At 39.9% G+C, this 12231-nt stretch overlaps 1 protein-coding gene across 2 annotated transcripts in view; it reads right to left on the reverse strand.

Annotated features, from left to right (window-relative positions):
• Positions 1-12231, reverse strand: part of rasgrp4 (RAS guanyl releasing protein 4) — a 56765-nt gene that overhangs the window by 19809 nt on the left and 24725 nt on the right. For both annotated transcript variants that reach the window (XM_051656660.1, XM_051656659.1), the window contains exon 6: positions 1050-1191. In XM_051656660.1, the coding sequence (XP_051512620.1) occupies positions 1050-1191 (142 nt within the window). The remainder of the gene's footprint in view (positions 1-1049; positions 1192-12231) is intronic.

The raw sequence follows: 12231 nt of genomic DNA on the forward strand, positions 1-12231 counted from the left end.
GTCAAGAGGAAAATGAGAAACAAGAGACCAAAAAATTCAGATGAGCTGAAGGCCACTGTCAAAGAAACCTGGGCTTCCATACCACCTCAGCAGTGCCACAAACTGATCACCTCCATGCCATGCCGAATTGAGGCAGTAATTAAAGCAAAAGGAGCCCCTACCAAGTATTGAGTACATATACAGTAAATTAACATACTTTCCAGAAGGCCAACAATTCACTAAAAATGTTTTTTTTTTATTGGTCTTATGATGTATTCTAATTTTTTGAGATAGTGAATTGGTGGGTTTTTGTTAAATGTGAGCAAAATCATCACAATTAAAAGAACCAAAGACTTAAACTACTTCAGTCTGTGTGCATTGAATTTATTTAATACATGAGTTTCACAATTTGAGTTGAATTACTGAAATAAATGAACTTTTCCACGACATTCTAATTTATTGAGATGCACCTGTATGTGATCATCAAGATACAATCATATTCTGATAAGAACTGACACGTCCAGCTATGAGTACAGCGGGTGTGATCGTGGTGGATTCATTTGTCAGCCATACCGGTATGAGTCTGTTCTGTCAATATTATACTCTACTTCGGTTAGGCTGTCAGATAAACTCACACAGCAGTTTTACATGTCTTTTCAGAGTACAAGTGATATTATTATTACCGAAAACTAAAACTAAATTAAAATATATTCATTTACTGAAACAAATAAATAAAAAAACATGAAACTTTTTTCATGACTCTAAAACTAATTAAAATTAAATAATAATGACCACAAATTAATTTTAGTTACACAGTATATTCCACATTTTTAAACCAGCAATAATGATAGCAATAACACTAGATGGCCCTTGGAAATATAATGGTGCTAAACATATTTAAATGATATCAGTAAACATATTAAATTTGGCATTTCAAAAATACTAAACCTAAAAAAAATCTAAATATTCTGACAAAATAATAATAATAAAAAAATCAATAAAAAAATCAAAATTTTAATAATGCTGCATTAAATGTGAGTGAAACTGAGCATTTGGGGTGACTGACGTACTGAGACATTGCAAAAGTTTTTGAACTCCAAGTAACTGAGATGTTCAGCCATTTCGTCTGGTTCCATGTGGTCAAACAGCAGGGAAACTTTCCTTTTCTTCACTGAGGGAGAGGGAGTCTGGGAAACATTCACTGGAGGATTACTGGTTTCAGAGATAGTGATAGACAGACAGAAAATAAAGACTTTGTCACAAATCAGACCCAAGAAGAATATAGGATCAAAATCAGAAACAGTAACTGTCATGAGATGAGACTATATGAGACTATAACTCATACAACTATGTATTGAGAAGTAATAAATAACTAGATTTTTAAATTTTCAGAAGAAAATTTGAGGGGGGGAGTCACGTGACGCTATGCGAGTGGAAGCAGCCTAGTGGTGTTCTCCTCTACATTTTGCTACAATTATCCTTTCAATCAACATTACTCGGTGAGAACTGATTTAGTTTTGATTGTTAAACTGCACAGGGAGTGTAGGATGTCAAAGAATTCATATTCATCGGCCTGTGGGGACATTAAAAAGCATTTACGTATTAACGCTGACTACCACCCCTGGAGTCGCGAGTTCGAATCCTGGGTGTGCTGAGTGACTCCAGCCAGGTCTCCTAAGCAACCAAATTGGCCTGGTTGCTAGGGAGGGTAGAGTCACATGGGTTAACCTCCTTGTGGTTGCGATTAGTGGTTCTCGCTCTCAATTGGGCGTGTGGAAAGTTGTGTGTGGATCGCGGAGAGTAGCATGAGCCTCCACATGCGGAGTCTCCACGGTGTCATGCACAACGGGCCACGTGATAAGATGTGTGGATTGACGGTCTCAGAAGTGGAGGCAACTGAGACTTGTCCTCCTCCACCCGGATTGAGGTGAGTAACCACGTCACCACGAGGATTTACTAAGTAGTGGGAATTGGGCATTCCAAATTGGGAGAAAAGGGGATAAACATTATTTATTTATTTATTTTTTGTTATTACATTTTTTATTGATTCATAAATTAACACAAAAAATACAACAACATCTATATAATGAATCAAAAACTTTAAACATTAAACCCCCACTATATCCCCTCCCCCTACCAAACTCTCAACCCACCCTGACCTCACCTCCACGAACAGCCCTGTGGTCAATAGAATATAGACACACACACAGAAAACTAAAACAACAACATAAAATAACATACAATAATCAAGTATAATAATAAAAAATAAATAAATAAATAAAAAATCTAAATTACTATCTCCACTGCCCCACCTCGAGATTCCCTCAAAAATGCTAAATAATTGCTCCATTTTTTATTGTAAGTTTCCCTAACCCCCATCCTAATGCTCGACCCCTCCTCGAAGGCAGCCACCCTCCCCATCTCCGCGCACCACTCAGGGAATGAGGGTGCTCCGTCCGACTTCCAACTCCTCAAAATAACCTGCCTACCAATCATCACACCGGTCAAAACCCAGTCCTTCATGTACTTATCTACCAAATCCATGACCTCCCTATCTCCCAAAATACAGAGTCTGGGGCAGAACAAGACCTGAGTGCCCAACACATCACACACAAAACTTTGCACCTTCAGCCAAAATTCTTGGATCTTAAGACTCCCCCAAAAAACATAGATGGTGTCTCCATCTTCAGTATGGCATCGCCAGCAGATGGGTGTGTTCTTAAGACCAAGCCTATACAATCTAGAGGGGGTCCAATAAAATCTATGTAAAATCTTAAATTGCATAAGGCAAACCCTTGCATCTCTAGATGCAGACTTTATGTTTTTTAGAATCCTTGCCCACACTCCCTCTTCCAATAACAAATTTAAATCTTTCTCCCATAATCTTTTGAATTTAAAGCTCTGTCCCCCAGATTCTGAATTAACAGGGAGCAATACACTGATGCCTCATGACCCTTCCCAAAAGCAGCAATCACCACTTCCAGAGTATCTGCCACTCTAGGGGGGTGTATGCTACTCCCAAAAGCAGAGCAGAGCAGGTGGCACAGCTGTAAATACTTACAAAATTTAGATCTGGGAATCCCAAAATGTTGAATCAAATTTTCAAAAGATCTCAATACTCCACCCTCATACAGGTCACCAAGTGTATTAACCCCACTCACAATCCAATCTGACCAACAGAAAGGGGACTTATTAATACATAGTTTAGGGTTCAGCCTTATGCTCGAGGCTACGTATAAATAAATATCAGAATTAAACACTCTGGACACTTTTGTCCATATCGAGTGCAAATGCAAAATAACGGGGTGCGACTTAACCTCTCCAGCTAGTTTAAACGAAAGGCTTTGCAGTGGCGAGATAGGGGCTAGAACTTCCTTTTCAATGCAAAACCAGGGAGGAGCTCTCTCAGGTGGAAGCGACCAATGAACCAAATGTCTAAGACTGAATGCATAATAATAAAATAAAATCTTGGGTAGGCCTAACCCACCTTTGTCAATCGGCCTATGTAACTTACTGAAATTTAACCTGGGACGTTTACCATTCCAAATAAAGGACTTCACTATGCTATCAAATTGCTTGAAATAAGAGAGGGGGACATCTACAGGGAGAGATTGTAGCAGATAGTTACATTTTGGAATGCAATTCATTTTAATGCAATTCATTTTAACATTAACCTTCCCAATCATCGATAAGTGTAATAAAGCCCACCTGTCCACATCATTCGAAAACCTTTTTATTAAGGGATCAAAATTAACTCTGGCTAAATCAGACAAATTTGCTGAGAATAAAATTCCCAAATACTTAATTCCCTGTTTGGGCCACTGGAAGGCACCCGGCTGGAAGGCCGTTACTGGACAGTATGCTGTCAAAGCCAAAGCTTTGGATTTAGATCAATTGACATTGCATCCTGAGAATTTGGAAAAGGAGTTAATAATTCTGTGGAGGCAAGGCATAGATCTAGTAGGGTCGGAGACGAATAATAAAATATAATCTGCGTAAAGCAGAAGCTTATGCGCTACACCTCCCGCCGTCACCCCTGGAAAATCATCCTCCTTTCTTATCGTGGCTGCTAATGGTTCCAGGGCAAGACAGGACAATAACGGGGAAAGAGGGCAACCCTGCCGGGTGCCCCTATCCAGAGTAAAATAATCTGAAATTAAACCATTTGTTTGCACCGCTGCTACATGGTGTCTATAAAGTAACTTAATCCAACCAATAAATGTATTCCCGAACCCATACCTTTCCAAAATCTTAAAAAGATAATCCCATTCTACCATATCAAATGCCTTTTCGGCATCAAGAGAGATGGCAGCAACCGGAGATTGATCATTCGCTACTGACCACATGATATTGATGAGACGCCTAATATTATCAGAAGAGCTATGGCCCTGAATAAACCCCACCTGATCTATATGTATAAGTGATGTCATAACTTTACTTAATCGATTAGCTAGAATTTTGGACAACATTTTTACATCTAACTGGATCAGAGAAATTGGGCGGTAACTTTTACACTCGCTTGGATCTTTGTCCTTTTTTAGAATCAGACTGATCCGGGCTTGTGTCATGGTTGGCGGAAGCTTTCCATTCTTTAATGAATCAGTATAAACTTCTAACAAAAGTGGAGCCAGTTCTGTAGCATAAGATTTGAAAAACTCAGAGGAAAAGCCATCAGGCCCCGGAGCCTTGCCTATAGGCAAGGCTTTAATTACCTCAACAAGCTCCTCCAAGGTTATCTCAGAATCAAGAGAATTTTTTTGCACAGTCATCAGTTTAGGGAGATCTAATTGTTCCACAAAGTTCCTAATATCTTCATCAGTGGATGAAGACCTGGAACAATAGAGATCAAGATAGAACTCTTTAAAGGCATTATTAATATCAATAGCCAAGGTAAAAATTTCACCACAAACAGATTTCACTGAGGGAATGATAGAAAAAGACTCTCTCTGCTTTATATATCTAGCCAAAAGTTTTCCTGATTTATCACCTGACTCAAAGTATGACTGTCTTGCCCTGAATAACCAAAACTCCACTTTCCGTGACAAAATAGTATTATATCTATATTTCAATTGGGTCAATTCTCTGAGGCCATCAGATGACATACGGTGCTCTGCCTCAGCACTTTTAATATTTCCTTCCAACTCCACAAGTTCTTGTGCTTTGGATTTTTTAATGAATGAGGCATACTGTATGATCCGACCCCTAAGAACCACCTTAAGTGCCTCCCAAGCCACACCCATAGTGGATACTGAGGACCAGTTGGTCTCCATATAAACACTGATTTCAGTCTTTAACATTTGTTGGAAATCAGGATTTTGCAAAAGGGACACATTAAGGTGCCAACTATATGATTTCTTTTTCTCTATATGTGGCATCACCTCTAAACTCACCAGAGCATGATCTGAGACTAAGATATTTCCAATTGAGCAATCAACAAAAGATGAAATGAGGGATTTGGATATAAAAAAAAAATCTATTCTAGAATAAATCTTATGGACTGACGAAAAAAATGTATAATCCCTACCAGATGGGTTCAAAAGTCTCTAAATATCTGTAAGACCAAGATTTTTACACATCCTGTGAAGCGTCAATGTTGCTCTAGGGGGCTTACACACTTTTGCTTCACTATGATCAAGGACTAAGTCCATCAAAAGATTAAAAGTCTCCTCCCAATATTATATCATGAGGGGTGCCAGCAGCTTGCAACATCCCTTCAAGATCTATAAAAAAAGCCCTGATCATCAGCGTTAGGTGCGTAAATATTAGCCAAAATCAACCTTTGCCCTTGAATTTCAACTAACACAATAATTACTCTTCCTAATTTATCTTTAATCTGTTTGAGACATTTGAATTGTAGATGTTTATTTACCAATATAATGACTCCCTTGCTCTTACTTGTGCCAGTACTAAAGAAAACATGTCCACCCCATATCTTCCCAAATTTTTCAGCTTCCTGCGGGGAGAGATGTGTTTCTTGAAGAAACACTATATCATATTTCGTACGTTTAAGAAAAGAAATAACCTTCCTTCTTTTTATGGGGTGCCCCAACCCATTCACATTCCATGTGGAGAGAAATAGTACACTCATATTAACATTTGACATTTTGATATAGTAGAAAAAATAAATTGTGTGTCAAAAACAAAATTATAAAGACCACATTCCCCATTAGTGAGACAATCAACCCCCGAACATCCCCCCAAACAAAACAAACAGAAAAAAAGAAAAACGTGCGCATTAAACCCATGCATGACAGCGCCAACCAGCGACAATCCCTCTAAACTCAAAAGGTCCATGAACGCCCAACTTTGCCGTCGGATTGCTCAATTTTGCCTCACAAATTTGTGAGGCAATATTACATAACAGAAAATACTTTGTAAAATAAACCAGTCAATAGGAAGAATGAACACAAAGAATGTGTAGATTCATTTACAGAACTGTCTCAAAGGTGTGATCTTCCACAAAACAAATTTCAGCTGATATAAAACCATTCAGATATGTTCAGTGAGCCGGCTGTTATGAGTTCAGCGGATGATGTAATCATTCCAATGTCTCGTAAAAAAAAAAACCTCAACAAATCAAACTACAGCCAGCAGGAGGAATAAGTACGAAGAACGAACAGATTAATCCACAGCTGTTCCAAAGGAGTGTTATTCAATAGATCAAGCTCCAGCCGCTAGGCGGAACCAATACAAAAAGAAACAAAACCAGCATCCCGGTTCCCCGGATGATCGAGTCAATTCACTCGGAGGCTGCATAAAATTATATACCATGACTTACATAATCCGTCAACTTCATAAAAGACATCCTTTGTGTGAGCAGCATGTAGATATTTTGCAGTCATCCGTAGTGTCCACTCTCAATCTGTCCGGGAACTTCCATGCAAATGTAATATTTCATCAATGCAAAAGTTTCTTTAAGGAAAAGTGTTATTCACAAAACAAGCTCCAGCCGCTCGGCAGAGCCAACGCAAAAAACCTAAAATGTCGCCCAGCTTCCTCAAGAGTAAGTACAGTGAGTCAGGCCCACTCACATGAGAAACATCCAATGGTTTACCCAGTCATTGATTCTATAAAAGACATTGCCAGATTTGGACATGTAAATACTTTGCGACCGACCTTCATTTCTATTCTCAGTTTGGCTGGAAACATCAAAGCGAACAAGATCTTTTTCTGATGTAAGAGTTTCTTACATTCCTTGAACTGATCACATTTCTCTCTTGTCGAAGTCACAAAGTCCGGGAATAAGAAAATATTGTTGTTCTTCCAAGAAAGCCTCCCTTTGCTCCTCGCCTGGCGCAACACAAGATCTTTATCGGATGATCTCAGAAATCTGGCCAGAATCGATCGGGGCCTATCTCCCTCAGCAGATCTGTGAGCTGGGACTCTGTGAGCTCGCTCGATTTCCAGCTTGTGGCCTGTTATGTCGAGCAGACTCGGGAAAAGCTCGTCTAGGAATTTCACCATATCTCTGCCCTCCTCATGCTCAGGAATTCCAACAATTCGAATGTTATTCCTGCGGCTTCTATTTTCAAGATCTTCATGCTTTTCGAGGAGATGTTCCAGATCAACTTTGGTCGCGGGTGGATTAGCGGTTAATTCCCTCTCCGAAGATTCCAGAAAATCGATTTGTTTTTCAACATCAGTCACTCTTGTACCTAACTCAGAGAATTTTATTTCCATCGCCGTATTCGATCGACGTATTACAGCAAGATCCTCCAAGTCAGCAAGAATCTTCGTCAACATCACCGACATGTTGGACAACTGACGCTGGATTCCTTCTCCCGCCACGCCATCCAAATCGAGTCCCCGGTCTGTAGGCCTGTCGGGGCTTTCATCCTGAACACGTAAGTGTGTTTTAATGTCTCTAGAGCCCGAGGATTTTGACTTCTTTGCCATGTTTTGCAACAAAGGGCAAATGTGTAACTGGGTGTATCAAATCTCACCAGATTATAATATGAAAATAATTGAAAATTCAGCAAAGTGCGCAGAGCTCGTCGCTCACACGTCTGCTCCTTGCATGGCATCACGTGACCTCCTGGGGGATAAACATTTTAAAAAAAAAGCATTTACAGTCACACAAGTCTGATGCCTCTCAAGAGCAAGATGGCGGTGGTCTGGTTGGGAATGACAGCTCACCTCAGGATGTTGCAAACATTTATGCAGCACTAAAGAAAATCTTGACCGACATGGAGGGCCTCACGGAAATACATCGAGCGATCACATCTATAGAGGTGAAATTTTCCACCATGATCACAAGTATGGACAAGGCTGAAAAGTGAATCGAGTCTCTAGAAGCAGCCAGAAAAGAGCTGCAAACTAACCCACCAACCACCAAAACTGATATGGATCAGGTGTGGGAAAAAATTTGAGGATATGGAAAATCAAAGCAAATGTAATAATGTTAGTTTCATTGGAATCCCAGAGGGAAAGGAAGGTCAAGATATGATCAAGTTCCTGAACGGGCTTATTCCGAATTTGTTTGACACAGCGGGCCATCATCTGGAAATAGAGCTCTTGTCGGCTTCCCAGACTGGGTGACAGACCCCGATCCATTCTGGCAAGATTCTTGTGGTCGGCAAACAGAGACTTTGTTTTATGTGTGGTGAGGAATAAAGGCAAGTTGTGCTGGGAAGATTATAACATTAAGGTTTTTCTGGACTTTGCCAGTGTTACACAAGTGAAACAGGAGAGAATCAAGAGATTCACTTTGCTCTTCCCGGCTAAAATGAGAATTGATGCTAAGGACAGATGTAAGACATTCACATGCCCATGAGAATCTATGGCTTTCATTAAATCAATGGAGTGAGTGGGTGGCTTTGCCAGCGCTGAATCGGCAGGCTTACACATCGTGCATTTTGCTGATGCGGTCTGAGAGGGTTTGTTATGTGGTTGGTTGCCCACTGTCTATCTCTCTCTGTCTACCTTTTTTTTCCTTTATTGGCTTATTGTTGAGTTTATTTGTTCATTTTGTGGGTTTGAGGTTGTTATTTACTGGGGCCTATTTCATTGAAAACTTTCATGTGCAGTTCATTTGTATGGTGTATGTTAAAAAAACAAAAAAACAAACACCGGTCTGAAATAATCTTGTATCAGTGGTGTAGCGGAGGGTCTCGTGTGCATGCATGGACCGTCGGATTTCCAGTTGGGACTGTTATGCATGAGGTTGAAGTGCAATATTTTCTGTTTTGTGGGTTATTAAGGATTTTATGGTTACATCAATGTTGAATTGTGGTCTATATAATTTAGCCTTGTGTACACAACTGTTCTTTGCATGTCAATATGTCACACTTTAAAATAGGTAACATTGTTTTTACGTGGAATGTTAATGGGCTGGGGAACCCTTTAAAAAGAAGGAAGGTTATGTTTTTTCTTAAGCTTAAAATATTTGATATAGTGTTCCTTCAAGAAACTCATCTTTCTGCACAGGAAGTTGAAAAACTTGGTAGAGCATGGGGTTGGCATGTGTTTTGCAGTGCTGGTTCAAGTAAGAGCAGGGGAGTCATCACATTGATAAGTAAGCATTTACAATTGAATTGTCTCAAACAGAATAAAGATAATTTAGGAAGAGTCATTGTTGTTTTGGCTGAAATACAGGGGCTAAATCTTATTTTGGCTAATATTTATGCACCCAACGCTGATGATCAGAATTTTTTTTTATAGATCTTAAGGGAAAGTTGGTTTTGGGTGGAGACTTCAATCTTTTAATGGCTCCCGAACATAGCGATGCAAATGTGTGTACCCTTTAGAGCAACGCAGACACTACAGAGTATGGGTAAAAATCTTGGTCTTACAGACATTTGGAGACTTCTGAATCCATTTGGGAGAGACTAAAAAAATTTTTTTTCATCAGTTTATAAGGTTTACTCTAGAATAGATTTTTTTTATATCTAAGTCACTTATTCCACTTGCCACCGATTGCTTAGTTTTAGACCTTGCTTTGGTGTGTTTAGAGATGTTGCCGCATATAGAGAAAAGAAAATAATAGAGATGGCGGTTTAATAAATCCCTTCTGCAAGACCCAGCATTGTTAAAGACAGAAATGAATGTTTCTGTGGAGGCCAATTGGTCTTGGCATTGGAGGCACTTAAGACAGTTCTTAGGGGACAGATCATACAATATGCCTCATTCATTAAAAAAATCAAAGCACAGGAATTCATCAAATTGGAAAAGAGTATTAAAAGTGCTGAAACAGAGCTGAAGTGCCGAATATCATCTGACTGTAGCAGGATGGGCTAAAACAACATGTTTTATTGTGCTGTGTCACGTGCATGCTCTTAGCCTATTAGTGCCTTTGTTGTGGGTATATAAGAGGTGGGTTTCGGCTAACTAGATATGCGTCTGTAAGGGGTTCGGTGGAAAGGAGGAGGCGAGAACCGGCTTGACAACTTAAATAATAATTTAATAAACAACTTAAACAAAAACACACAACCATAAACACACAGTACAGCTGCCTGTAATTCTCTCTCTCCCAAACTGTCATCCCCGGCCGCCTTTATACCTCGCGTGCCCCATCAGGCTTATTGGGGACTGGGCATGCGTCATTCCAGCCTGAGTCAGTCACAGGCGATCCACACTCTAATCCAGAAGAGGGCGCATGCGGTAATGCAATGCTGTTTGCTAACTGCCACAACAGGAAAAAGAGCAGAAGAAGAAGAGACCATCTTTGCACCAACCCAAAACAAGAATGGCTTCTCCTAATGCACAAGTTTTATTTTTCATTATTCTGTTTATTTTGTACTTTTATAACACAAGAGATGCTTTTCAGTTTTGTAGCTGATTGTGGCCAAATATCTTTTGTTTTTTTTATCAACCCTACAAAAAAATATGGCCTATGCAAGAGTGCATTCTGTTTACTGCTTAGTGCTTAATACACTAAAGGAGGCTGTACTGTACCAACTACCTCAGGGTGGACTAAATTCCGCTAGGAGGAACAAACTATAATTTGCACTACTGTCTGTTCAAAATAAATGAAAAGAAACCTAGCATTTGGGATTTGTTGCTTTTTTCTGTTGTACCGAACTCGTATCGAACCGTGAACCCAAAACCGAGGCATGTACCGAACCGTGACTTCTGTGTATCGTTACACCCCTAGTAGTGGCTGTTGTTAATCTGTGCTCTTTGCTTTGTGCATGTGCATTTGTTGATATGAGTTTACCTGTTGCCATATTGGATAACATTGAACATGTCCTTTTCAGTTTGCTGTGCTGGCTGCCTACTCTTCCCAGGTATGTTGTTCAGCCTCTACATAAAAACGATTGTTGATTGTGTTTAGCGACTCACGATCTGTCCTATTTCAGTTGGAATTTGCATTGTGTCATTTATGTTGGCAATATGTTGCACTCTTACATGGTGAGCGACTATGTATGGTATGGTTTACAGTGACCATCCCTCGGTATGTAGGATTGCAGTTCTTGCTCATCGCTCGTTTGCATTTGCCTTTTAATAATGCACTCATGTCTCATGCTCAGCAGGTTTATCTGTGCGTATGAGGGTCTCACTGGCTCCTCACTGGGGTTAAACGTCTACTTCTACCGATGTTACTGCATTGCTGTTTAGCCTCCATTGCTGTTTGACTCGATACTGTTTCATTTTTACTGGACTTGATCGGCCAGCTGATTGCCTCTATCAGCAGTTGTACTGTCATCATCTGTTGGTGCGGCTTTGCTCGGCTGTTCTGTCTCCGCCCGGCTGCGACCTCTCAAGGTTGCTTTTCTGGGTTTGTTCTTTTTGTTTTGTGTGTATTTTGGGTTTGGTTATTGTTTTGGTTTGTTTGTTTTCTGTATGTACTTTGTTGTTTTCTTTTCATGTTTTGGTTGGTGCAGTTTTGTACTGCGTATGTAATTAAATTAGTGTTGTGTGTGTGTGTGTATTTTCCTTTTTTTGTGCATATTTGCAGGAGCTGGGGGTTCCTGGAGTGGGGAGGCTAGCCACTGCCGTTATTTGGTGGTGTGCATGCACCTAATACCATGCGTTTATTATTTGCATCCAATTCTTAGTTGTGTGTGTGTGAGTCAGTGGTGTGACTTGGGGATTTACTAAGCTGGCAGCTAACCTACGCCTCCAGTTCCCCTCACTACTGGTAAGCTTCCACTTTGTACAACTGTCTTTTTGTGTGTTGGATATAGGTCTGTGTATGCTGTTGGATAGCCCAGCAATGATTTTGCTAATTTAAAGGTTTTATTTATTTATTGTCTGTTTGTGATTTAATAAAGTTATTTATTTTTCTATATTCATACCCACGTCTCTTTGCCC

This window comes from Myxocyprinus asiaticus, chromosome 26, assembly GCF_019703515.2.
Source record: "Myxocyprinus asiaticus isolate MX2 ecotype Aquarium Trade chromosome 26, UBuf_Myxa_2, whole genome shotgun sequence".
Lineage (NCBI taxonomy): Eukaryota > Metazoa > Chordata > Actinopteri > Cypriniformes > Catostomidae > Myxocyprinus > Myxocyprinus asiaticus.